The sequence below is a fragment of the Sorex araneus genome, chromosome 5, assembly GCF_027595985.1.
Source record: "Sorex araneus isolate mSorAra2 chromosome 5, mSorAra2.pri, whole genome shotgun sequence".
In the NCBI taxonomy this organism is placed as follows: Eukaryota; Metazoa; Chordata; class Mammalia; order Eulipotyphla; family Soricidae; genus Sorex; species Sorex araneus.
This window is the reverse complement of record NC_073306.1, coordinates 11,835,043-11,860,507: the sequence shown is the minus strand read 5'-3', so window position 1 is coordinate 11,860,507 and position 25,465 is coordinate 11,835,043. Positions and strand designations below refer to the sequence as shown.

The 25,465-nt window shown below is 54.2% G+C and overlaps 1 protein-coding gene across 1 annotated transcript in view; it reads left to right on the top strand.

Annotated features, from left to right (window-relative positions):
• Nucleotides 1-1,812: 1,812 nt before the first annotated feature.
• Nucleotides 1,813-25,465, top strand: part of CACHD1 (cache domain containing 1) — a 247,408-nt gene continuing 223,755 nt past the window's right edge. The window contains exon 1 of the mRNA XM_055138282.1: nucleotides 1,813-2,058. Coding sequence (XP_054994257.1) covers nucleotides 1,813-2,058 — 246 coding nt within the window. The remainder of the gene's footprint in view (nucleotides 2,059-25,465) is intronic.

Here is a 25,465-nt window from a genome sequence, read left to right as displayed (position 1 = left end):
CTGAAGAATAGCCACGCATGACTGGTGGCTGGTCCCAGCCCCTCAGCCGTCTGTCCTGGGCGCTGGTCTATGAAGTGAATTCACCCAAAGCAACTGGCCCTCACAGATGACCCAGAGAGGGAAAGTGGGGTGGGCGTGGGGGTGGGGGGGCTGGTTCAGAGACTCAGGGTAGGACTCCAGGGGGAGTCGCTGACAGCATGGAGTCCAAGAAGGAAAAGCAGGCAAAGGCCCACTAATCCCCCAGTTCAAATCCTGTTGCACGCCAATCCCTTTCTCCCTCCCCTGCTGGACCCGGCTCTTTCCCAGGACCCCCACAAGCTGTGGCCCTGTAAAGCTTCCAAGAATGGGGACTTGTCTTTGCTCTCCGCTGCCCACTTGTTCCAGGGACGTCTTTGCCAGCAGGTGACTTAGCCAGCTAGGAGCCAGGAGTGCGAAAGAGAGAGAGAGAGAGAGAGAGAGAGAGAGAGAGAGAGAGAGAGAGAGAGAGAGAGAGAGAGAGTGTTTTGTGCTTTTCAGAGAGACACAGAGAGAGACAGAGAGTTGGAGATAGACAGAGAGAGAGACAGAGATAGAGACAGAGACAGAGACAGAGACAGAGCGAGCGAGCAGAAAGTTTCCTATTTTAAAGAGCCAGAGAGCTGGGCTTGCACTCAGGGATCCCCCTCTCATCATCCTCCCCCGGGGGGTGACCGTCGGCGAGTCATTCCACCTCTCTAAGCCTCGGCCTTTGTTACCTAAAAATTTGGGGATCAAGACCCCTACCTCTTAGGGATGTCGTGAAGATTAAAGGCTCATGTCGACAGACCCCAGAGCCCAGCCCCAGGCCCCCAGGAGCCGGTGCAAAAAAAAAAAAAGAGAGAGAGAGAGAAAGAAAGAAAAGAAAAAAGGAAAGAAAGAGAGAAAGATCTGTTGCGCCCGTCGCGTGCGAGACCGACCCATTGTTGTCCGTCGCGGCGCAGGGGCGAGGGAACCGGGTGTGGGGTCGCGCGATCGGCAGTCCCGGCGTCCCAGACGGGGCCCGGGCTGCTCGCCAGCGTCGTCCAACTTCCAGGGACTTGGCTGGGCGCAACCTCCCGCGGGTGGGACCCCGGGCCGCGCGCTCCCCGGGACCCCAGTCGGGGCAGCAGGGCGGGTGCGGGCGGCGAGCCCCGCTCCCCGGGAATCCGAGGCGGGCCGGGGTAATGGGGGGTGGGGGTGGAGGTGGGGGGCTGCAGGAGAGGCGGGAGCCGGGGCCGGAGAGGAGGGGCGAGCAGGGGGGCGGGGGCGGGGGTGGGGGGACGGCTTGCCCCGCCCCCCGCGCTCCTGCCATAAATCCCCGCCGAGCGGCGGCGGCGGCGGCCGAGCCGGGAAGTGCACGGAGCCGGAGCGCGGCGTGGTGGCACCAGACACCTCCCTTTCCCCCACCCGCCGCCGCCGCCGCCGCCTTTCTTTCTTCCTTCCCGGCTTTCGCGGGGCCCCCTCCCACCTCGCTCCCGCTCCTTCTGCCCTGCCGGGCCCCGTCGGGCGCCCTCCCGGGCCTCGCCGCGCGCCCGGTTGCTGCTGCAGCCGCTCGGCCCGGGCCGCCGCGCTGCACCGGGACCCGGCGCGGGGGAAGCAAGAACGCGGCGGCGGCCGGCGCCGACTGTCAGTCCCGGAGCCCCGCGATGCCGGCGGCCCGCGCGCCCGCGCCCTGAGCCGGGCGCCCCCGAAGTTCGGCAGCCGCGGGCGCCGCTTTGGAGAAAGTTTTGCGGCGCCCCGCGGGCCCCGGGCGCGACCCCGCGCGGCTCCCGCCCGCCCGGCCGGCGCCGGCTGCTCGGCGGCGGGGAGGCGGCGATGGCCCGCGAGCCCGGCGGGGACCCGGCGGCGACGGCGACGGCGGCGGCGGCCGTGCTGGCGCGCCCGGGCTGCCCGGGCCGGGCCGGGGCCCCGCGGCCGCCCCGCTGGCTGCTCTGCCTGCTGGCGTGCTGGCTGCTGGGCGCCCGCGCCCGCGCCGACTTCTCCATCCTGGACGAGGCGCGGGTGCTGGCGAGCCAGATGCAGAGACTGTCGGCCGAGGAGCTGGGGGTCGTCACCATGCAGGTAAGCGCGCGCGCCCCCCTCCCTCCCCCGGCTGGCCAGGCCCGAATCCGAGGAGAATGCAGGGTCTTCCTTCTTCCCGGCGAGGCTGCGATCTCTCCCGCTGGCACAGAACTCCCCCCACCCCACCCCCTCGCTTTGCCACCGGACCTCCCCGTGCCCTGCGCGGTCCAGCCCCCTTTGCACGCAGGAACGCACCCCCTTCTCCCGCACCGGCCCCTGCCCGCGTGCGGCGCCCTTTTCTCGGCCAGGGCTCTCCGCTCGCCTCGCACCTCGGCCCCGAGCGGGCAGGTTATTGCTCCCCGCAGTCTCGTTTGCCCCCCTGCCACTCCGGCGGACTCGCCGGCCCCTCTTTGTGTCCCCATCCGGAGGCAGACGGCTTGGACCCTCTTCGGAGACTCCCCGCCTGTCCCCCAGCCCTTGACCAGCCTCCTTGCGTGCCACCCCCGCCCCCTCCCCTCGGCCCAGGCCAGGCGGCGCACGGAGGGGCGCGCCCGGGCAGCGGGGCTCGGGGTGGGCAGGCCCCCCAGCGTGCGCAGCTGCCCCAGGGCCACCAGGACCCCCGCGGAGAGCTGCCCCGGGGAGCGGGCTCGGCGCCCCCTTCTCTCCGGCCGGCGGCACCGCGGGAGGAGCTGCGCGTCCCCGACGGGGCGTGCGCTGGAGACTCGCTTTCTGCTGCCTCTGTTCGTCGGTCGCCTGTGTGTCGGTTGCGCGCCGTGGGCTGTGAGATTTAGGTGTTTCATCTGTGCCCTTTGGGGGGGGACGGATGAAGGGAATACACTGAATCAGGTTCCCATTTTCTCTACATTGTTTACTGTCTCCCACCCCGCCCCCACCCCCCAAAAGTGGAGGGGGCTTAAGAAAGATTTCCCGCGGCGAAGAAGGATTCCTGAAGATGTTATTAATAACCAGCAGTCGTAAAAAAATTGCTCAATACACACCACCTGCAGATTCGAGTCCTGGTTGATTTTATTTTTTTCTGGTTTGGGAACCACACCCGGCAGTGCTCAGGGATTACTCCTGGCAGGGTTCCAGGGACCACCATCTGGGGTGCCGGGCATCAATCCCTCCCCCCACCCCTCATCCCTTCACGCTGGCCCGCCAAGCACCAGACCCCTGGTGCTATCACTCCCTGCTCCAGCCCTCCCTCATTGTAACCTGCTTGTCCAGAAAGGCCCACCTGATAGGTGAGGCTAAGGTGACACGGAGAGTCTGAGCCCTCTCGATGACAATTCCTCCCGAAAGTGACCTCTTGGCATTCTAGCAGCAGTAGTAGCGGGTGGGATGTGGTTTTCCAGGCGCTGAAGCTTCGAGGAATGTGTGTCTGGAAGTGGTTTCTGATTTCAGTTCCACTGGGACCACCTCCCCTTGGGGATGCAAATGCCCGATGTCTTTTTGTGAGCCTCCTTCCCCACACCCCCTTCCCTCTCTATCCAAGTGTTGCCACTTCCTCGGGTCTTGGAAAGAGGGTTGGGTTTTGTTTTTATGCATGCGAGATGAATTTGAAGGAGGCTTGACTCAGAAGGTAATTTTATATTTACCTGCCAACTCCAAGGACCGGAAGCGCTGCAGAATGAGGGTATTTCTTCCTTTGGATAATAATGGACAGACTTTGAATGGGATGTCGAATGTCTCACGTGATGTTTCATGGGGTGTCTAATTAGTGGTGTCTGATGTTAGACACCCACGATTAGACATCAATGAACTGCCTTCCTCTCTCCATCTTTCAGGTTCAGAGTGCCTTGTCATTTTTTTCCATATGCATTTGCCGATTTCCAGGGACTGCTGGCAAAGTTTTTAGGAGTGAAGCAAGGGCCTCTTAGGGGCAGAAGCACTTCAGAAGCACTGTCGTCCCCGGTGTTCATCAGTTTGCTCGAGCGGGTACCAGTAACGGTTCTCTGTTGTGAGACTTGTTGTTACTGTTTTTGGCATATCGAGTACGCCACAGGGAGCTTGTCGGGCTCTGCCGTGTGGGTGGTAGTTTGCCAGGCTCTCTGAGAGGGGCAGAGGAATTGAACCCTGGTCAGCCGCGTGCAAGGCAAACACCCTACCCGCTGTGCTATCGCTCCAATCCTCTTAGGGGAAAGAGAATTAAAATGTTAGGAGAAAAAAAACCAAACTAGGATCCCCCCTTCCCCATGTTTCAGTTTAAACGCCAACAATTGCCGTTTTGCAGCTTCAGCTCTTGCTCTAACGGAAATGTAGTGTGTCGCCATTTGGGCCCGTGTCCATACGATTACTTGGCATTTGTCACCTTCTTCCTCTCGCTGCATCTGGAGCCGGGATCTTAGGGTCCACCGCCTTCCCTTTATTAGCTAAGGAGTTGCTATTTCTAAGATGCTGACTGCGGGTTTTACTGTTTCTCACTTGATCCTGGACAAAAGGTGAAATCGGATCCCCACACACGGTCATTCAGGTAGGCCTCCAAAGCAAATGTCGTTTTAAAAGGCTTCCCTGTTGAAAAGGAGACACTTTAGAGAAAAAGCCCTGGTCGGCAGGGGGCTTGTGCCCAAATGGCCTTTTATCTCCTCCCCACTGGCCTCTTTCTAACACCTTTGCAATGGCCGGGTGGAAGCTGACCTCCTGGGGACGGAGGTTTTTGTCTGGCAAGATGTGAAGTGGCTTCTTTCCTCGGCCACAGGCTAGCACACACTGTATTTAAATTCCTCCCTGCGAGCTGTACATTGATCTGCCACTTGCCTCCATCTGGGGAGACTGGGAGAAGGAGTCTCTTTTGAATTTCTTCTCCGCCAGCGCTGGGAGATGGGGGGTGGGGAGTCCTCCTTTGGAAAACAAACCATCCTCCCCTCTCCCCAAATGAAGGCCAGCCAGGATTCTGCTCCCTAAGAACAGAGGCCGGGGAGCCCCCACATTTCCTCCCCCCACCCCAGCAAACCTTTGGGATTTGTTCGGTGGGTCTGGAACGATGTGGGTTTGGTGGCGCCCGGTGGAATGCTGGGTTTTACAGCCCCGGCGATATCTGTTCGGAGGAGGTGGGACGTCCTGTGGGCGTTAGGTTGAGCTGGGGTCAAACTTCACACTGGCAGATAGGAGGGGGGTGCGGAGAGAGCCTCTGCCGCTTCTCCGGGAAGGAATGTTGCTCCCTGCTTTAAAGGGACACACTCCTTCCTTCTGACCTTGGCATTCGAACCGTGTGTGGCCCCCTTTGGCTGGGTCTCTCTCTCTAGGTCAGTTTACCCATTTCCTGACTTTTTAACTTTTCAACAGCTTCTGTGGCTTCACACATTCTCCCCAGACAGTTGTTAATGCCGCACAATTGCAAAGTGGCTCTCCCCGGAGGCCAGGAGGCCTGTTGCCGAGATTTCAAAGGACACTTTGCAGGCCGCTTTTGTATCAAAGCAAGAAACAGAACTAACTCCCCCCCCAAAAAAAAAAATCCCTCCAGCTTTCATGGCCACTGTGCTCCCCCTGCCCCCCACCTCCCACCCCCTGCCTCCCTGGCTGAGCATCCTTAACAGACCCCTCTGAATAGTGACCTCAAAGATCTTCTCATATAGGGTTGTTCTTAGAGCTGTGAAAGTGGTCGTTTCTCCTTAGTAACAGATTCAATACATTTTTTTTTTGGCTTGTTTGGGGCCACACCTGGCTGCGCTCTGGGCTTCTTCCTGGCTCTGCTCAGAAATGCTCCTGTAGGGCTCAGGGGGCTATATGGGGCCTTAGGGATTGGACCGGTGGCTGTGTGAAAGACAGGCACGCTACCCACTGTACTATAGCTCTCCAGTCCCTAAGTTCACTGTCACTGTCATCCCGTTGCTCATCGATTTGCTCAAGTGGGCACCAGTAACATCTCCATTGTGAGACTTGTTGTTACTGTTTTTGGCATATCGAATACACCACAGGTAGCTTGCCAGGCTCTGCCGTGCGGGCAAGATACTCTCAGTAGCTTGTCGGGCTCTCTGAGAGGGGCAGAAGAATCGAACCCAGGTCAGCCGCGTGCAAGGCGAACACCCTACCTGCTGCACTCTCGCTCCAGCCCAATTAAAAAAAAAAAGTCTCTGATTTGACCCAACTCATTTTGCCCCAGCCACTGAGTTCTGACTTCCTCCCACCGCCCATCATGGGTGAGAGACAGAATCCTGAGCAGCGTCTTCTTAGGGGTGTGGGGTGTGCCGTGCCCTTGGCCTAGAGGGGCCGAGAGGGGCTGTGTCTCAGGAGACTTGCTGGTGATTCATTCATGCATTCACGCAAAAGTGGCTTGGAAGGGCAAGAGCCTCCACACAGGCGTCTGGAGGCCTCCAGCCTCCCTTTGTTGGCCGGCCGTGACTGTGAGGTGAGGGGCCCTGGATCTGCTGGAACTTCCTGTGGACACCGTGGCTGCGGCGAGTGTGAAGCTGGGGCCGGTCCAGTGCTCACAGACAGTTTCCCTGAAGCTCCTGCATGTTGTTCTTTCAGGGTCACGGGGGGGGGGGGGACTTACTCCTGACTCTGTGCTCAGGGCGGACTTGGGGGGGCCACATGAGGTGCTCAGGATCGAACCCGGGTCAGTTGCACGCAGGGCCAGCGTCCTCCCGCTGTGCCGTGGCTCTGCGCAGGGTTTTGAAGGAAGCATTCGGGCACAGCCCCTTGGAGAAGCCCCGGGCAGGACCCCTCACGGGGGTGAGCAGCCAGGTGGCCATGCCTGCGTGTGAGGAGGTGGAGCTGCCCGGGAGACGTTTCACTGATTTCACATTACAGGACGGTGTCAGCTCTGAACAACGAGGGCCTGGCCCCCGGGCACCCCGTGTGCCCGCCCCCATGCCCGCGCCCACACAGCTCCACCGGCCTGGCCAGAGGCACTGCGTGCTGGGCTTGTTGCAGGGCTGGGGGGCAGCAAAAAGGCCCGGAAAGGGAGGTGGGCGGGTGATGGATTCCTCTCCAGGGGCGTCAGGAGAAATGCCGAGCCCAGACCTGAGCTTCTGTGGAGCAGCTCAGGTAGAAACAGCTTCAGAGAGGGAGGCTGTGTCAGGGCCACGGTGTTGGCGAACCGTGAGGACCCTGTTGTCAATAGTGATGGAGTGAGAGGAGGTGAGTGAGAGGAGGTGAGAAGAGGTGAGGGAGAGGAGGTGAGGAGTGAGAGGAAGTGAGTGAGAGGATGCAAGAGGGAGGAAGTGAGAGGAGGTGAGTGAGAGGAGGTGAGAAGTGAGGTGAGTGAGAGGAGGTGAGAGGAAGTGAGGTGAGTGAGAAGAGGTGAGAAGAGGTGAGGGAGAGGAGGTGAGAAGAGGTGAGGGAGAGGAGGTGAGGAGTGAGAGGAAGTGAGTGAGAGGAAGTGAGTGAGAGGAGGTGAGTGAGAGGAAGTGAGTGAGAGGAGGTGAGTGAGAAGAGGTGAGTGAGAGGAGGTAAGAAGAAGTGAGTGAAAGGATGTGAGTGAGAAGAGGTGAGTGAGAGGAGGTGAGAAGTGAGGAGGTAAGAAGAAGTGAGTGAAAGGATGTGAGTGAGAAGAGGTGAGTGAGAGGAGGTGAGAAGTGAGGAGGTAAGAAGAAGTGAGTGAAAGGATGTGAGTGAGAAGAGGTGAGTGAGGAGGTGAGTGAGAGGAGGTGAGAAGTGAGGAGGTAAGAAGAAGTGAGTGAAAGGATGTGAGTGAGAAGAGGTGAGTGAGGAGGTGAGTGAGAGGAGGTGAGAAGTGAGGAGGTAAGAAGAAGTGAGTGAAAGGATGTGAGTGAGAAGAGGTGAGTGAGAGGAGGTGAGTGAGAGGAGGTGAGAAGTGAGGAGGTAAGAAGAAGTGAGTGAAAGGATGTGAGTGAGAAGAGGTGAGTGAGAGGAGGTGAGTGAGAGGAGGTGAGAAGAGGTGAGAGGAGGTGAGTGAGAGGAGGTGAGTGAGAAGAGGTGAGAGGAGGTAAGTGAGAGGAGGTGAGTGGGGGAAGTGTCTCCCTGTGCAAAAGTCTGTTCTCCTTCTCCTCCCTGCCAAGGGCAGAGTTGGGGGAACCACGCCTGGCAGAGCTCTGTGACTGTGTCGTGTTTAGTGCCTGGAGGTCCCTCTCCGAGTCCGTGTGGTGCTGGGGATCAAGCCCCGGTTTCCCACGTGCAAAGCAGGTGCTCCAGCCCTTTGCAGCGTCTCCGCAGCCCTCACTGTTCAATTTGCATCTGCCCAGCAGAGCGGTGGGGCGGGACTTCTGCTGCTTTGTTAGGGACCTGGCAGTGGAGTGATCTGGGGACCTGGCAGTAGAGTGATCTGGGGACCTGGCAGTAATCTGGGGACCTGGCAGTGGAGTGATCTGGGGACCTGGCAGTAGAGTGATCTGGGACCTGGCAGTAGAGTGATCTGGGACCTACGTGGAGGAAGGCCCCGCTCTGTGCCTTCTCCTCCTCTGTGTGATCTTCTCCTCTGTCGGTGGGTAGAGAAGGCGGCCTGGAGAGAGGGGGGTGCTCAGGGGAGAGGCTGGATGTGGCCAAGGAGCGGCAGGGCCGGGAGCGGAGGAGGGCGGCTGGGCCAGGTGCGGGCACACACCTGGGCTTCTCCACCTTGCACTTCGGCCGAAACGGTCCACGCAGCAGCAGCCCTCAGCAGGGCCAGTGACCACCAGCCACGCTTCTTCCTCCTCTGGGTTCAGGGAAAGCCCGACCCCCCAGATGGGGGCCCTGCGGCTCCCTCCCTTCCTCTGACTTTATGTCTTCCGCCTTGGTGCCTTTGGACAGTGAATCTTTGTGCTTTGTTTGTCTGCGGGCCACCCCCAGCGATGCTCAGGGCTGACTCCTGGCTCTGCACTCGGGAATCACTCCTGGCAGGGCTTGAGGGACCATATGAGATGCCGGGGATCGAACCCTGGTCAGCTGCGTGCAAGGCAGGCGCCCTACCCGCTGTCCTGTGGCTTCAGCCCCGTGGACAGCTAGTCTTGGTGGCCCTCCTGTCACTGCATGTCGGTTGGCAGCCCCCTTTAGGTCCTGCCTATGGTTCCGCCCTCCCTCCCCCCTGCATCGTGTCCATCGTACCGGAATTGACACGTTGTTAGGATGCTTCGAATGCACACTTAGGCCTTGGGGTGTGGGGGAGAAGGCGGAGAAGGCCTGTGTCTGCAGACAGCGTGGTGGGCACCTAGACCCCCGGGCCCTGTACCAGTGGGAAAATGACTGCCACGCCCTCTTCTGGAGTGGAGTGTCTGGGCAGGCAGGAGATCACTGTCACCGTCACTGTCATCCCGTTGCTCACCGATTAGCTCGAGCGGGCACCAGTCTCTCCTTGTGAGACTTATTGTTACTGTTTTTGGCATATCGAATACGCCATGGGGAGCTTGCCAGGCTCTGCCGTGCGGGCGGGATACTCTTGGTAGCTTGCCGGGCTTTCCGAGAGGGACGGAGGAATCGAACACGGGTTGGCTGCTGTGCAAGGCGAACGCCCTACCGCTGTGCTGTCGCTCCAGCCCTGGGCAGGAGATCAGGGCTGGAAATAGACCCCGAGTAGGGCTGCTGCTGGGCTGAACTGGGTTAGAGTGAGCCCGCGGAGAGAGCTGGGCGGGGGGTGGCCCGGGCGGCTGAGTCCCGGACTGGATTGCTTCCTCTATCTTCCTTGGCGTCTGCCCGAGTCCTGATGCTTCCTGCCAGTCACACTTGAGCCTGGGGGCCAGGGTGGGGGGGAGGGGGGGAGGGGGAGAGCGCGCGCCTCGGCTCCTCCGGTGTAACCTGGTGCTATTTCTGGTTGCTGCTGCTTGAGGAGTTCCTTCCTCGAGCTTAAGCGGATGAGCAGACAGGAACCTCGCAGCCCCCCTGGGATTTGGTTGGTAGGTGCATGGGGGATTTATTTGGGATCTGCTTCCACGTGGTGTGAAAACGGATTGAAATTCAAGCCACGGAGAGGGCCCCGTGGTGACTCAGCTGGCTGTTCACCGCCTCTCTTCTGGCGCCCTCGGAAGTCACTCTGATTTATGCATCGTCTCACTGGTGGGGAGGAGGAAAAAAAAAAACAAAGATTTTAAAAGAAGTGTCCGAGGCTGGAGAAAGTCCAGGCGTAGAGCCCTGGCCTGGCCCGTGCCCTGCTCGAGTCTCTCACCAGCACTGAGTATGGTTCCCCCAGCACCACTCGGGTGATCCCTGAGCACTCCCGGGTGAGGCTCACAAACAAACCCAAATGGAGTCCGCCCAGACGTGGGATGTCACCTGTCCCAAACAGACGCGTACAGGACGGCGTGTGGCACCGCGGCACAGAATCTGGAAAGCTCCGAGAGAAAACGAATCCCCGGAGCAGCAGTCCCTGTGGCCGGTGCCCGTTCCCAGGGGGTATGAGGTGGGCAAGGTCTCAGGGGTGTGGGCAGAACTTTCCTTGGGCTTTCTGAAGAAAGTACGCAATCTCTTTTTTTTTCTCTGTGTCACACCCAGCGATACACAGGGGTTACTCCTGGCTCTGCACTCAGGAATCACCCCTGGCGGTGCTCAGGGGACCCTGTGGGATGCTGGGAATTGAACCCAGGTCGGCCACATGCAAGGCAAACGCCCTACCCGCTGTGCTATTGCTCCAGCCCCCAAGGGGCACTTTCTTAAGGCAGAGAAGTTTTTGCACCGGGTGACCGCCTCCCAGCATCCCCCCTTCTGGGTGAGCTCTTCCCTCCACTGTAGACCCCCTCCCTGCCCTGTCCCCCTCCCTGTCCTGCCCCCCAGCCCCCTCAGGTGGCCTGTTTCCCGCTGAACACCAGTTCCCCTGGTCTTTGTGTTCACTGTCTGTGGGCTTCCCTTGTGCCCCCATCAGGCTCCCTTGTGCCCCACATGAGAGAGACCCTCCTGTCATCTCTCTCCCTCTGCCTAACCTCGCCCAGCGTGAGACGCTCCGAGTCCCGGCGTGGAGCAGAAGCCGCATGACTTTGTCTTTCCTTGCGGCTGAGTAACACTCTATTGTGATCGGACCCGGGTGTCTTTATCCAGCCATCTATTCTTGGACGTTTGGGCTGCTTCCAGGTTTGGGCTATTGTGGATCAGGCCGCGAGGAGCACAGGGGTGCGAGTGCCTTTTCTGCATTTTGTTTGTGGACCCTGGGGGTTACATTCTTAGTTAATGTCTCGTTTAGTGGTTTATGATGTCTGCAATATATTGGCGCGCTGCCATGGCGAGTTATAATTGACAAATAAATGTCCACGTTTGAGTGGGCGTATAGGGAATTGTGGGGCCCGTCAGGAAGTGCTCAGAGGATCATGTGACGCCGAGGTTTGACTCTGGGGCTTCCACACGCAAAGCTTGTGCGCCAACCATTTGTGTCTCCAGCCTTATAATTAAAAAAAAAAATTTTTTTTTACTTTTTTAGTTAAATTTTTTTATGATGATATACTCTATCCCCAAACTGTTGCTCTGTTCCCTTGTTCTTTACAATGATCTTTGCCCTGCTGTCTGTCTCCTTAGCCTTCTTCTTCTTCTTCTTCTTCTTTTTTTTTTTTTTTTTTTTTTTTTTTTGCTTTTTGGGTCACACCCAGCAATACTCAGGGGTTACTCTTGGCTCTGCACTCAGGAGTTACTCCTGGTGGTGCTCGGGGACCATATGGGATGCTGGGGATCGAACCTGGGTCGGCCGTGTGCAAGGCAAACACTCTACCCACTGTGCTATCACTCTTGATCCCCCTCAGCCTTCTAAAGGTAACACGCATGCTTCTTTTGCTTTGTTCTAGGGTCACACCCTGTGGTACTCAGGGCTTCCTCCTGGCTCTGAGCTCAGGAATTACTCCTGGTGGTGCTCAGAGATTATATGGGATGCAGGGGATTGAACCTGCATGCAAGGCAAACTCCCTACCCCCCTGTATTATACCGCTCAGGCCCTCACATTTCTTTTAGGAACCTGTGGGGCCCTTTTGCATCGTTCCTTAAGCTGCAGAGCCCTTGTTTGAGGCCTGCCTTTACCCACAGGGGTTTGAGGTTTCTCTTTTCTTTGTAGTCATTGTGTCTTTTTTTTTTTGTATCCCCTGTATTTGAAGAGATGCTGTGGGAACCACATCTTCTTAGCCCTGTTCTCTGCCCTGTCTAGAGGAGGAAGAGTGGGAACGTGTCAGGGTGCAGAAGGTTGAGAGAAAGAGCAGGATTCTGTACATTCTTTTTTTTCCCCTTTTTTTGCTTTTTGAGCATACCCAGCGATGCTCAGGGGTTACTCCCGGCTTTGCACTCAGGAATTACTCCTGGCGGTGCTCAGGGGACCATATGGGATGCTGGAAATCGAACCTGGGTCGGCTGCGTGCAAGGCAAACGCCCTCCCCACTGTGCTATCGCTCCAGCCCCCAGGATTCTGTACATTCTTGTCTTTTATGGGAGGTGAGGGGCAGTGCCGGGATCCAGCCCAGAGCCTTGCATGCACTGGGCCACTGGGTCACGTTCCTGGGCATCTGTGTCTTCTGATCATTGTGCCAGTAGCTGGGGTCCTGGGGACTTCGTGGTGGCAGCGGTGGAGGCTGGGAGCACAGCCAGCCAGCACTTTCCGTGGGAGACTTGTCTCCTGTCAGCGAGGCTGAAGGATGGCTCTAGGTTACACTTGGGGCTTGTTTGATCTCCCCTGTAAAGGGGCCCGTGGGACGCACTGTGGGAAGGGGACCAGGTTTGAGTCGGTGGGGAGCACTGTACTCTGTTATAAACCAGAGGGCCCGTGCCAGGACCACAGGGGCCAGCTCGATGGGCGTGACTCGGAGAGGTGGAGAGCTGGATTGGAGATAGAAATCTCTTGGTTCTTAAAAATGTTGGCATTTATTTCAGATTTTAAAAAAAAAAAAAGCACAACAACAAAAATCTCTGTGTGGGCCAAGTCAAACATATCTGCAGACCGGATCAGGCCAGAGGCCACCAATTTGCATCGTCTGGATTCGGATTACTCAGTGGGCCCGGGGAGCCGGCACTGGGGCTCGTACCTCTCGGGGTTTGTCGGGAGGCCAATCCCAGTGAAACCCGAAGGAGAACTTGGCCCTGGAGGCGCTCAGCATCAGATCGCGTGGGGAAGCACAGCGGCATCGTTTAGATTCTTATCTAGTAGCTGTTGAGTGTTTGGTGCTGGGACTGTCATCCGTTAACTTCCAAGGCAACAGATGCCAGGACAGGTGAGGGACCAGGTGCTTTCAAAATAAAATAAAATATGTCTGGGATCGGGACCTACTTGAGGGTAGGGAAGGATGCTGGCAAACTGCCCGGAAAAAAAGGGGGGAGTACTCAGAGTTGGCTGATCCAAAAAAATAAAAAAGAGAGTTTCCGGAAGACTCCTGAGTGTTGGCATCTTTGAGCAGCTAGAAGATGGCATGAAGCTTTGGGGGACAGAGAAGTTGGAGAAGTGGACAAGGTCAGACTGTGGGGTTCTTTGGATGAGGGAGCAGGGGTGAGTGGCCTCAGATGGGACAAGCCCCTTAGTCCCTCTACTAGGTCTGTGGCCCCAAGAGGATTCTTAGATTCCTGGTGTCCATTGAGACTTTTTGGGGTGCTTTTTCTTTTTGTTTGCCTGTTGGGTCACACCCAGTGGTGTTCAGGGCTTACTCCGAGGTCACTTCTGGCAGTGCTCCAGGAACCATATAAAGTGCTGGTATTTGAACCTGGATTTTTGTCGTGTGCAAACTGCCCTACCCATTGCACTATCTCTCTGGCCCCTCAGTTGAGACTTTTGATTCAGTGCAGGTGACTGGTCGCTCTCTCATTACCGGCTTGGAGACTCCTTATGCCTCCTGCAGTGAATGGCCGTGAACAGCCCAGGGAGCTTTGGGTAGGCAGGACTCGGCCTGGATTCCGTTTTTCTTGGCATGCCTGCTGTCTTCCGTAGCATCTCTGCTTGGGTGTAACACCCCGGCAGCAGCTTCCAGGCTTCAGTTGAGAACCCTGTGTTCTCCATCGTGCTTGCAATGTCCTTAGCACGAACCATTGCCTGCACCCTAGGATTCTTGATATATATCTATATATCCCCAAAACGGCCAACTTCCAGAGACTATAAGACCAAGCAACTGGAAGAGAGCGACGCAGTCTCTTGCCCCCCGCGCCTGGCTCGGGGGATATCCCCACATCTGATAGCCTTGTTCTCCCTCTTGGAGACAAGCTACCAAGCGTGTATTGCCCGCATGGGAGAGAGCCTTGGAAGCTCCCCATGGGTTATTCATGTCCCAAATACAGTAAAAGATATATACATACGTCTCAGAGAGCCCAGCAAGCTACTGAGAGTATCCCGCCCGCATGGCAGAGCCTGGCAAACTACCCGTGGCATATTCAGTATGCCAAAAACAGCAACGATAGGTCTCATTCCCTTGACTCTGAAAGAGCCTCGAATCGTTGGGAAAGACGAGTAAGGAGAGGCTGCTAAAATCTTAGTGCTGAGTGTAATAGAGGTGTTACTGGTGCCCGCTCGAGTAAATTGACGAACAACGGAAAGACAGTGATACAGTGATTGAGATATGTGTGTGTGTGTATATATATATATATATATATATATGCATATATATATATATATTTCTTGGAGAGCCTGGCAAGCTAGCAAGAGTATCTCTCCCACACAGCAGAGCCTGGCAAGCTACCCGTGGCGTATTCGATATGCCAAAAACAGTGACGATAGGTCTCATTCCCCTGACCCTGAAAGAGCCTCCAATCATTGGGAAAGAGGAGTAAGGAGAGGCTGCTAAAATCTCGGGGCTGGGAGGACTAGAGACGTTACTGGTGCCCACTCGAGTAAATCGACAAGCAATGGGAAGACAGTGATACAGACAGTGATATATTTTTAATTGTGGGGGGAGTTGGGCCATGCCCAGGGTTGCTCAGGGTCTATTCCTGGCTCTGTGCCCAGCAGTCACTGCTAGTGGTGCTGAAGGGACCACAGATGGTGCTGGGACGCGAACTCGGATCAACCAGGTCCGAGGCAAGCGCCATAAGGGCTGTAGTAAGTATCCAGCCTGGTTTGAAAGTTCTTTCTAAATAGGGCTGACATCCAGCAGTGCTGGGGCGGGGGGCGGGGGGCGGTGTTGTGATGGGTGCCAGGGACTGAACTCACGGCCTTGTGCATTGGGGGCGCATGTCCTACCACTGAAGCCACCCCCACAACGGGGACGCTGGCTTTTTCACACTTTTCTTGATATTCTCCTGTGTCAGCCCCCTTTTTCTGAGAGAAGTTTGCCTGATGATAAAATACAACGTGGACTTGATTAAAAAAAAAAAAACAACCAAAAACTTATATTCATCTTGGAGAAACATGTTGAACTTAATTTTATGACTGAGAGCTTAAAGTTGATGGTCTAACCTGGCAACTTGGTTTTTCATCTTCATTATTTATTTATTTATTTATTGCTTTTTGGGTCACACTCGGCAATGCACAGGGGTTACTCCTGGCTCTACACTCAGGAATTAGTCCTGGCGGTGCTCAGGGGACCATATGGGATGCTGGGAATCAAACCCAGGTTGGCCGCGTGCAAGGCAAACGCCCTACCTGATGTGCTATCCCTCCAGCCCTTCATTTGTTATTTAAAGACCTCTAAGTCCGCAGGGCGCTAGAGAAATGCAAAAAAAGTCAAGGCTTAACTATGATGTCAAGGAGACTTTTCAAAGAGCAAATGCTTCCTTTTTTTTTGGGTCAACAACTGCTTGTAACAGTGAACCTGTACCACTAAAGTAAAATTGTTCTTTTTTAAGAGAAAAATAAAATTTTTTTCCTGAGAAGGAATAACTTTGGTTCTTGGTGTTTATGTAAGCCACAGAAGGAAATGAATTCCACCTGTCATTTTTAGGCAGTTCTATGTGGAATTGAGTTTCTGGACCTGCCTTCCTCTCCCTAGATGTTAGGACCGGGGTGTTTTATTCTTGTGTTTGGGGGTGAATGTTGAAGAAATTTTGAAATTACTTTGGCAGGGGTGTTTGGCTAGAAGATGAGGCAAAATAAATGTCATCTGTACATCTTTTTAAAAACGGCTCATTTGTTTATTTGTTTGTTTATTTATTTATTTTGGCCAGAGTCTTAGAACAGGGGTTGGGCGTTCGCCTTTCATGCGGCCGACCTGAGTTCGATTCCTCCACCCCTCTCGGAGAGCCCGGCAAGCTACCGAGAGTATCGAGCCTGCGCGGCAGAGCCTGGCAAGCTACCCGTGCGTATTGGATATGCCAAAAACAGTAACAATAAGTCTCTCAATGAGAGACGTTACTGGTGCCCGCTCGAACAAATCGATGATCAACGGGAATGACAGTGACAGTGATTTATTTTGGCCAGCCTGCAGTGCTCAGGGCTTACTCTTAGCTCTGCACTCAGGGATTCACTCCTGGCAGCTTCAGGGGACCCTATGGGATGCCGGGGATCAAACTCAGGTTAGCTCTGTGCAAGGCAAGTACCCTCCTGTCTTATTTGGTTCCTTCTTGCTCTCCCCCCCCTACCCTCCCACCCCCCACTTACTTCCAGTGTTGTCCCTAGATCCCCTACCCCCCATCAGATTTCAGATTTACCCAGTGGGAGGATTTCTGAATTAATTACAGTTAGAAATGAAGACCCCTCAAGACCCCTCAGACCGGATGGACTTAAAGTGACTTTGGGTTCCTAGCTCTTGGAAGCTGTGGCGTTCCCTTCAAAATGCAGAGTTGAAACCTGGAGAGTGAATTTTTATCTGTGCTCTGTGATACCGTCTTCATTCCGTTCCAACCACAACAGCTCTTTGAAAGACTCCACAAAGCCCTTATCCCCCAAACTCCAGTCCTGTTCCCCCCCTCCACCAAAATCCCCCCACCACTTTTTTTTTTCTTCCCTCATTCCCCTCGGATATTTTCTGAAATGTTGTTTTTGCAGGGAATATTTTCAAAGATGGTCCCAGAGCCCTGGTGGAAGGGCAGGGAAGCTGGACCAGCCAGCGAGAGAATGAATCTGAATTTTTAATTAGTCTTTGAGTTGTTTCTTCAAAGTGTGGAGACATCATTAGTGATGTAAGTCTTGTTGCATTAGCGGAGACTGACATTTCACTTCAAACGGGCAGAGCGCAGCTGTCCTGCGCAGATAAAAGTGGCCAAGTGCAGGCGAGCAAGGTGGATGGGTAGATAATTAGCTGTCCCACATTACTGCACGGGAGAGCCGCCTGCCACTCACGGGCAGGAAGTGGGAATTATTAGCAGGAGGAATCCGAGGGTGGTGTGAAGCACTTTGGAATCACTTCAGCTGTGGCAGAGCTGATAAGGTGTCTGTGGGGGAAGCGAGGCGAACGGAAACAGGGCGGCCAGTTTTCTTTAAAAAAAAAAAATCTTTAATTCTAAAGAGAAATGGCGAGAAATTAATGATCCGTAAATACACTGAAATACAGAATCGTCCGCTCTGACTTCATGTATAAAATAATTAAACAGCTTAAAACAGTCTTCAGACTTTTGTGTTACTTAGAAGTGAAAGGGGGGAATTCTAGAGAGTCAGGGCGTGGTGGGGGGGGCGGGTCACAGGCAACTGTAAAGCTGGATATTGGGTTGTGAAAGCATACAGGGGGCTCTCTCGGTGTCGTCAAAACCCTGAATGAACCGATTTGAGGCTCTTCCTGTTCCTGGAGCGAGCAGATATCATTGGGCTACACTAGCACGCGACAGGGGCAGATGGAGACGTTACTGGCGCCCGCTCGAGCAATTCGAAGATCAACAGGATGACAAGTGATAGGAGCTATACAAGTGAAAGTACATGCCTCCTCCTAGATGAGCGTTATAATGTTTCTAAAGGGATGGAAGATGTTTGGGTACAGCCTCCCTGGTAGAATAGATGTGCCGTGTTCAAGACTAAAGGGGTTCTGTGGTCTTTATATTCATCGCTGAGAAATTCGAGGTGCGGAAAGACCTGTTGGGTTTCTTGTCTGGCCCAAATGCTTTTGTAGCTGACATTTGATGGGATCGTGTCGGCCCCCGTGGGTCATGCGTGTCCCATGCTCTTGCCAGTCTTCTAGACTCCTTAATTGCACCCACTCTTTTTGTTGGGGTGGGTGAGGGGAAGGTTGAGCCCTACCTGGTCGTGCTCAGGGTTGTTCGGCTTTGGTGGTGCAGGGGGCCCATGGGGGGTGCCAGGGCTCGAACTGGGGGCGGCCACATGCAGGGCAAATGCCTTCCCCGCTGTGCTCTCTCTCCAACGCCTGCATGTCAGTACACTTTTTTGGGGGAGGGGTCACACCCAGCGATGCTCAGGGGTTACTCCCGGTGGTGCTTGGGGCACCCCATGGGATGCTGGGGATCCAACCTGGGTCTCCCCCGTGCAAGGCAAATGCCCTCCCCGCTGTACCATCGCTCTGACTCCATGTCAGTACTCTTTTTTTTTTTTTTTTTTTTGGCTTTTTGGGTCACACCTGGCAATGCAAAAGGATTACCTCCTGGATTTGAACTCAGGAATTACTCTTGGCAGTGCTCAGGGGACCATACGGGATGCTGGGAATCGAACCCGGGTCGGCCACGTGCAAGGCAAATGCCCTACCCGCTGTGCTATCACTCCAGCCACTGCCTTGGCCGCTTTCTTCTCTCTCTCCAGGCTGCTCATGGGCTGTTGCTGTTTGGGGGCAAAGCTGAGGAACTGAGGGTTTGGGGGTCTCTTATTTCTGTGTTCTGGCCACTCCAGCAGTACTGGGGGGCTACTCCCAGCTCAGTGCTCAGGGATCCCTGTGGTGCTGGAGATCAGACCCTCGTGTCTGGCCTTTCCTCCCCTCGGCTTGCTGCGCTGTCCCCAGCCCACAGAGATGGGCACCCCGGAGCTCCCTGTCGGTTTCATGGGCCCTCCTTGAGACGGAGACATTTGTCACCTTGAGAGGGAGACTGGACCTGTGGACGGAGACCCTCTCCCGTGAATTAGGGCTGAGCTTCCTCGAGAGACTGTTCACCCAGATGCCCATAGAGGCCGCCTGGACACTTTATTCGTGTATATTATTCAGATAGTAAATGTGGGCCAGAGGTGCAAGTGGTGATGCTTCCGTGCAGGGGGGAGGTGATGGGGCGGAAAGGCTTACAGGAAGGAGCCAGCTTTATGTATCTGGAGAGTCCGGCTTACACGGCACTGCGAGGGCCCGAGGAGGGTCAGCCTGGCAGGAGGGAGGGTACCCGTCTTCACTTGGAACGTTTCCTTCTCCCTTGACTGCCCTGCGCTGGGAGCCGCGCACACATGGTTGGTTGCAGTGCCCGCCAGGGGCCGCACCTCTGCTTCCGGCTGCAGTGCCCGGGGGACCACACACTGTTCGGGCACGGCGGTTGGGGGTCAGGCAGCTGGAACTGTGCTGGGTGCGGGCGGAACTTGGCAAGTGCCTTTGCGGCCATGCCCTCCTGGTTGGCAGCCTTCTTAAACGGCAGAGGGTGGTGTTCGAAGAGTTGCTGTTTTATTATTTTAAAAAATATATATATTGGGGAGGGTGGTTGGGGGCTACAACCACGGTATACTCAGGGCTTCCTCTTGGCTCGGAGCTCGGGGATCACTCCTGGTGGGGCTTTCGGGACCTTTTGGGGTGCTCAGGATAGAACCCGGGCGGGTTTGTGTGCAGGGCAAGCCCTGGACTCTCTCTTTGGCCCATTGTTGCTTTTTGAGATTGAGTTTTGACTATCGTGTTTCGTTTTTGTTTTGTCTTGGGGTCCTATCCGATGGTGCTCACTGCTTACTCCTGGAACTGTGCTCAGGGCTCACTCCTGGCTGGGCTCAGGGGACTATGTGGGGTTCTGGGGATTGAATCCAGGTAGGCTGTGTGCAAGGCAAGCATCATACCTGCTGTACCATCGCTGTGTTTTAGATGAGCAAAAGCAGCCTAGAAAGCAATCTAGTGCAGCATCAGACATGGGGGTGAACTTCTCATGTTAGAGTGTAAGGGGTGATGTCTATTGAGAACATTCAGGAATAAGTACATAAAAAAAGAACAAAAGTGCAAGAGTTTATGTGTGTGGGGTGTGTGTGTGTGTGTGTGTGTGTGTGTGTGTGTGTGTGTGTGTGTGCCTGCCTGCAAGTTATGGACTTACTTTATTGTAGTCTTTGGACCTGACTTGTTAATTCAATCGATATTTATAGAGCACATATTATATGCCAGGCCCTGTGCTTGGATTTGTGTTTAAATAATTGGAAAAGAGACTTGTTCCTACCCTAACAGAGCCAAATGCCCACCAGGGGAACTCAAGATAAAAGAAATAATCATGTAAATCAAAGTTGTAAGTTCTGAGTCTGTGTGAAAGGAAGAGACAATTAGAGAGTAGCAGGGGGAATCGTTTCTTTCATTTCCTTCCCTTCACTCTTGCAGACGTCCGGTATGGGGTACGGAGCAGCAGGGGACCCCCCACTTGGCACCAGTAGGCAGCATTGGGGTTGAACTATGAGGCTCAAGGCAGACTTGCAAGGAGAGGCTTTTTGTGGCCACTAAATCCCCAAGGGGACCCTTTTCAAATATGCTGCTGTTTTGCTTCTTAGCACTCTCTGTACATTCTCCTCTGACGCAGAATCAAACCCCACCTGCCCGTGGCCTCCACGGCCGCTGAGTATTCTAATATCCTTACCACCTCCACCTTTGTCTTTTTTTTTTTTTTTTTTGCTTTTTGGGTCACACCCGGCAATGCACAGGGATTACCTCCTGGCTTTGCACTCAGGAGTTACTCCTGGAGGTGCTCAGGGGACCCTATGGGATGCTGGGAATTGAACCCAGGTCGGCCGCGTGCAAGGCAAACACCCTACCTGCTGTGCTATCACTCCAGCCCCCGTCTTTCTATCTTTCTTTCTTTCTTTCTTTCTTTCTTTCTTTCTTTCTTTCTTTCTTTCTTTCTTTCTTTCTTTCTCTTTCTTTCTCTCTCTCTTTCTTTCTTTCTTTCTTCCTTTCTTCCTTCTTCTTCTTCTTCTTTTATTTTTATTGTTTTACTTTTTGGGTCACACCCGGCGATGCTCAGGGGTTACTCCTGGCTCTGCACTCAGGAATTATTCCTGGCGGTGCTCAGGGGACCCTATGGGATGCTGGGAATCGAACCCGGGTCGGCCGCTGTGCTATTGCTCCAGCCCCACCTTTGTCTTTCTTAATGGCTCTCACAGTCCAGTGTTTGTCAGTAGGACTGGTAGAGAATTTTTTCAAGTTCATGTAATAAACGCACTCCAGCTTTCTCTGCAGAAAAAAACAAACAAAATCTGCCGACCATGCAGTGAAACAGGGTAGCAGCTCCTCCCCTCACAGCCGCCCTTTTCTGCCCCGTGCTCACACCCACCGAGCACCCACTGGCCCCTGCTCTTCCTTCCTTGCTCTGAATACACACCTGCCTCAGTGCCTTTGAACTTGTTTCCTTTCCCAGAAGGGAAGGGCTCTCCTCCTCCCTGCCCAGTCCTCCCTGATCTCTTGGCCCTGCTGCTGTCCTTCCCTTCCCACAGCCAAGCTCATGCTGTTTTTTCTGTGCAGCGGTGCGTGGCACTCAGAATCACTTAGTCAACACAGAGCTAGGAGGAGTGGGAGGGAGTGTGCCTGGCCAGGTGGGAGGGGCGGAGATTTGGGGCTCCTTGTGGGAGGAGCCAGTCCAGGGAGTAGTCTGGGGCCAGCATAGCATCTGCAGGAAGAGTCTGAGCAAAGGTCTTGAGGCAGCACTTCGGCCGAGGGGTGCAGGGTGGCTCCGGGATGTCGCCCCAGGACTTTAGATTTTTATTTCTTTCCTGCGAGTCAGGGTGAATGCAGCTTCCCCCAAAGACTCCTGCTCCTTGTTCCGTGGCCCCGAAGGAAAATGGAAAGCAGTAATAAAACAAAACCACTCCGAGTCGACTCTTGAGTGCAGGAATGCAAAACTGCAGGAAAGGTTCCAGTGGATTTTCCCCACCATGCTACCCTGTCTGATTTGGTTTTCATTTACAGGCCGGAGCATATATTCTAAACCCCCCCACCCCCTCCCGGCCTGCAGATTGCAATGGTCACTTTTTAACGTGGCCTTGAAGTGCTTGAACCGGATCAGCGTGAAGGGCATCGAATATTTAGAGAATAGAGCTCAGTGGTAGAATGTATGCCTTGCATGTGTGAAGCCCTGGGTTCAATCTCCTGCAACACACACACACACACATTCACATATGTGGGAATGTGAATGTGTGTGTGAATGGGTGTGTGTGTGCATTAAAATCAGGGATGGAGAGATTGCTCAAAGGACACATGTTTTACATGGGAGACCCAGGTTTAATTCCTGACCCAACTAATGGTAAAACACACCTCCTCCCTGCTGGGTACTGAACCAGGAATAACCCCTGAGCACTGTTGGATGAGACCTCCTCTAAGGCCCCACAAAAACCAAATTTGTGGTAGTCCATGTCATACGGACGTTACTGGTTTTAACGATTCCGAGGGGCACAGATTTATGGCATTGAGCTCGGTTTTATGCAGCCCTCCGCCATCCATCCTCAGAAGTGTACCATCTCCCCAAGCACAAGCCCTGCACCCCCTAGCCAGCTCCCCTCCCCTCTGACCCCGAGGCCCTGGGGCCACCCTTCACTTCCCATGTGAACTTGGTTGCTCTCTGGAGCTCATGTGGGTGAAGTCGGGCGTGGGCCACTCTTTGGGGGCTGATGCAGCGAGCTCAGGGATTCTCCCTGCTGAGCTGTGGGTTTACGCTTCTTTGTGGAGTGGATGAGAATCCACTGTTCGCAACGCAAGTTGGCTGTGTTTGTCCAGGGATGGCCCGCAGCCAGCGATGGGTGTCTGGGCCTGTTGCTTCTTCCACCTTCTGGCTGCCCTGACTGCTGCTAGTATGAATGTCGGGATGCCCATGTTTGCGCCCCTGCTCTCAGCTCTTTGGGGGGCTGACTGCCTTCCGAAGGGGCATCGCTGGATCATGTGGACATTCTGCAGTTCATTTGTTCTGTGCAATGGCCTTCCTGTTTTCTTCTGGTGGCTGAGCTGTTTTACAGTCTCACCAGCCATGCACAGGAGTTCTGATTTCTCCACGCTCTTGCCACACCGCGTTACTTTATTATTAATATTATTATTATTATTATTATTATTATCATTGGTAAGCATCCAGTGGGCGTGAGAAGGCTCTCATTTGGGGGTCAAGCTCAGTGCATTTTGATACATGCACAGCCAGATAAGTATCACCCCAGATGGCATGCAAGGCAGTTTCAGCATTCCCTCTCAAAATTCTCTCCTGCTCCTCTGTAGTCTGTCCCCCCAAAACCACGGATATACTCTCGTCTCTGTGGCTCTGCCTTTCCCGGGATGCCGTGCGACATCCTAGCTTGCATTCTGAATCAGCCGGCCCGTTTGGTGTAGCGTGGTGCATTCCAGATTCATCTGCGCTGTGTGCTACCCGTGGTTATTCCTTCCTATTGACAAGTACTATTCCGTGGTATGACGTGCCAGCATTTGCTTAGCCAGTCACTAACTGAAAGCCTTTTCTTTTGTTGTTTTGTTTTTTGAAAGCCTTTTGGATCTTTGGAGATGATCAAGCTACTATAAACATTCACATACAAATTAAAAACTTGTTTGTTTTTGTGTTTGGGCCACCCCTGGTTTGGTGCTCAGGGATCACTCCTGGTGGGCTTGGGGGACCGTTATGGAGGGCCAGGGATCAGTCAAAACCTTGGTTGCATGTGCAAGGGTCGTGCCCTAACTGTTGTACTACCTGGCCTGCATATACACAGTTTTGTTTGATCACCCATTTCTCTGTCTCTCGGGGTGGGTTATTGTATCATAGGCGAGCTGCCTGCTAGCTAAGCTTTAAGAAGCTGGGCAGGGGACATGGCTCCGTGGGCAGGGGACATGGCTCCGTGGCTCACTTTGCATGTGTGAGTCCCCCACCCCACAAAGCAGAACAAAAGAAACTTTGTGCAACAACTGATCTCTATTCCAAAGGGTGGTGCCGCTTTGCACTTCTTTTAGCAGTGTCTTGCTGGACCCACATCCTGGGTAGAACTTGGTTGTTTTTAATCTAACATTTAATGCCAGCCAGATGTGCAGAGTCAGAGCCCTACCTCATTTGGGCACTTTACAGCGTTTCCCTAATAATGACGCTGAGCGTTTTTTCATGTGCCTGTTTGCGTGTGTGTGTGTGTGTGTGTGTGTGTGTGTAGATGTGGGTGCGTGTGCATGTGTGTGTGTGTGTGTGTGTGTGGGTGCATGTGTGGGTACATGTGTGTGTGTGTGCGTGTGTGCATGTGGGTGCGTGTGGGTGCGTGTGCGTGCGTGTACATGTGGGTGCGTGTGTGTGTGTGGGTGCATGTGTGTGTGTGTGTGTGTGTGTGTGCGCGTGTGTGTGTAAAACCCAAACTTTTGCCTATTTAGGAAAATTGCTTCCTTATTGTTGATTTTTAGAAAACAAATTTTGGAAGGGGTTTGGGCCACACCCCGCGAGGCTCACGGAGTAGCTCTGTCTCTGTGCTCAGTGACCACTCCTGAGGGTGCTCAGGGGACCCTAGGTAGCACCGGGGGTTAAGACCATGTCAGCTGCATGCAAGTCAAGGGCCTGACCCATGTACTGGTTTGTTTTCGGGCCACACCTAGCTGTGCTCAGGGCTTACTCCTGACTCTGTGCTCAGGAATCATTCCTGGTGGTGCTTGGGGGACCGTTCGCATTGCAGGGGATTGAATTTGGGTCAGCTGTGTGACAAGCAAGTACCCTACCTGCTGTGCTATCCTTCAATCCCCAGGAAACAATTTTTGTTTCGTTTATAATTATGTTGTATTCACCACCATCCCTTTGAATGCTATGGAGTGTTGAGTCACAGTGATGCTCAGGGCTCTGCACTCATGAATCCTTCTTGGCAGTGCTCTAGGGACCATGTGCTGGGCTGGGGCTAGAACCCGGGTCTCCCTTATGTATACTACCACTCCAGCCCCCATTCTTTCATATTTGGAGCTCCTTTAAAATTTCAGATTTTCTACATTAAATACATCAATGATTGTTTTATTCTGGTTATTTTAAGTGATCTAGGAAAATTGCTAACATTTATTACAAATTAAAAATGTTATTCAAATGAACTATATGTCACCATCTTTTATTTTTTCTTTTTGGGTCACACCCGATGATGCACAGGGGTTACTCCTGGCTCTGCACTCAGGAATTATTCCTGGCGGTGCTCAGGGGACCATATGGGATGCTGGGAATCGAACCCGGGTCGACTGCGTGCAAGGCAAATGCCCTCCTCGCTGTGCTATCACTCCAGCTGAACTATATGTCAAATTAACGATTACCCCCTCTATTTACCTGGCAAGGTACCGAGAGTGTCCTGCCCACATAGCAGAGCCTGACAAGCTCTCCGTGGTGTATCCAATATGCCAAATACAGTAACAATGATGGGTCTCATTCCCTTTATCCTAAAAGAGCCTCCCATGCGGCACCGCTGGGAAAAACGAGTAAAGAGAGGCTGCTAAAATCTCAAGGCTAGGATGAATGGAGATGTTACTGGTGCCCGCTCGAGCAAATCGATGATCAACAGGATGACATTGATATAGTGACACACCACCATCCAGTTTTACAACATTTCCATTTGTCTAAAAGTTCCAGTGTTTTGATTCCTGTTGCGTTGTGAAAGGCGTTGGCGGTTTTTCTACATTCAGATGTCATCTTATTTTCCTAATACGTGCCAAGT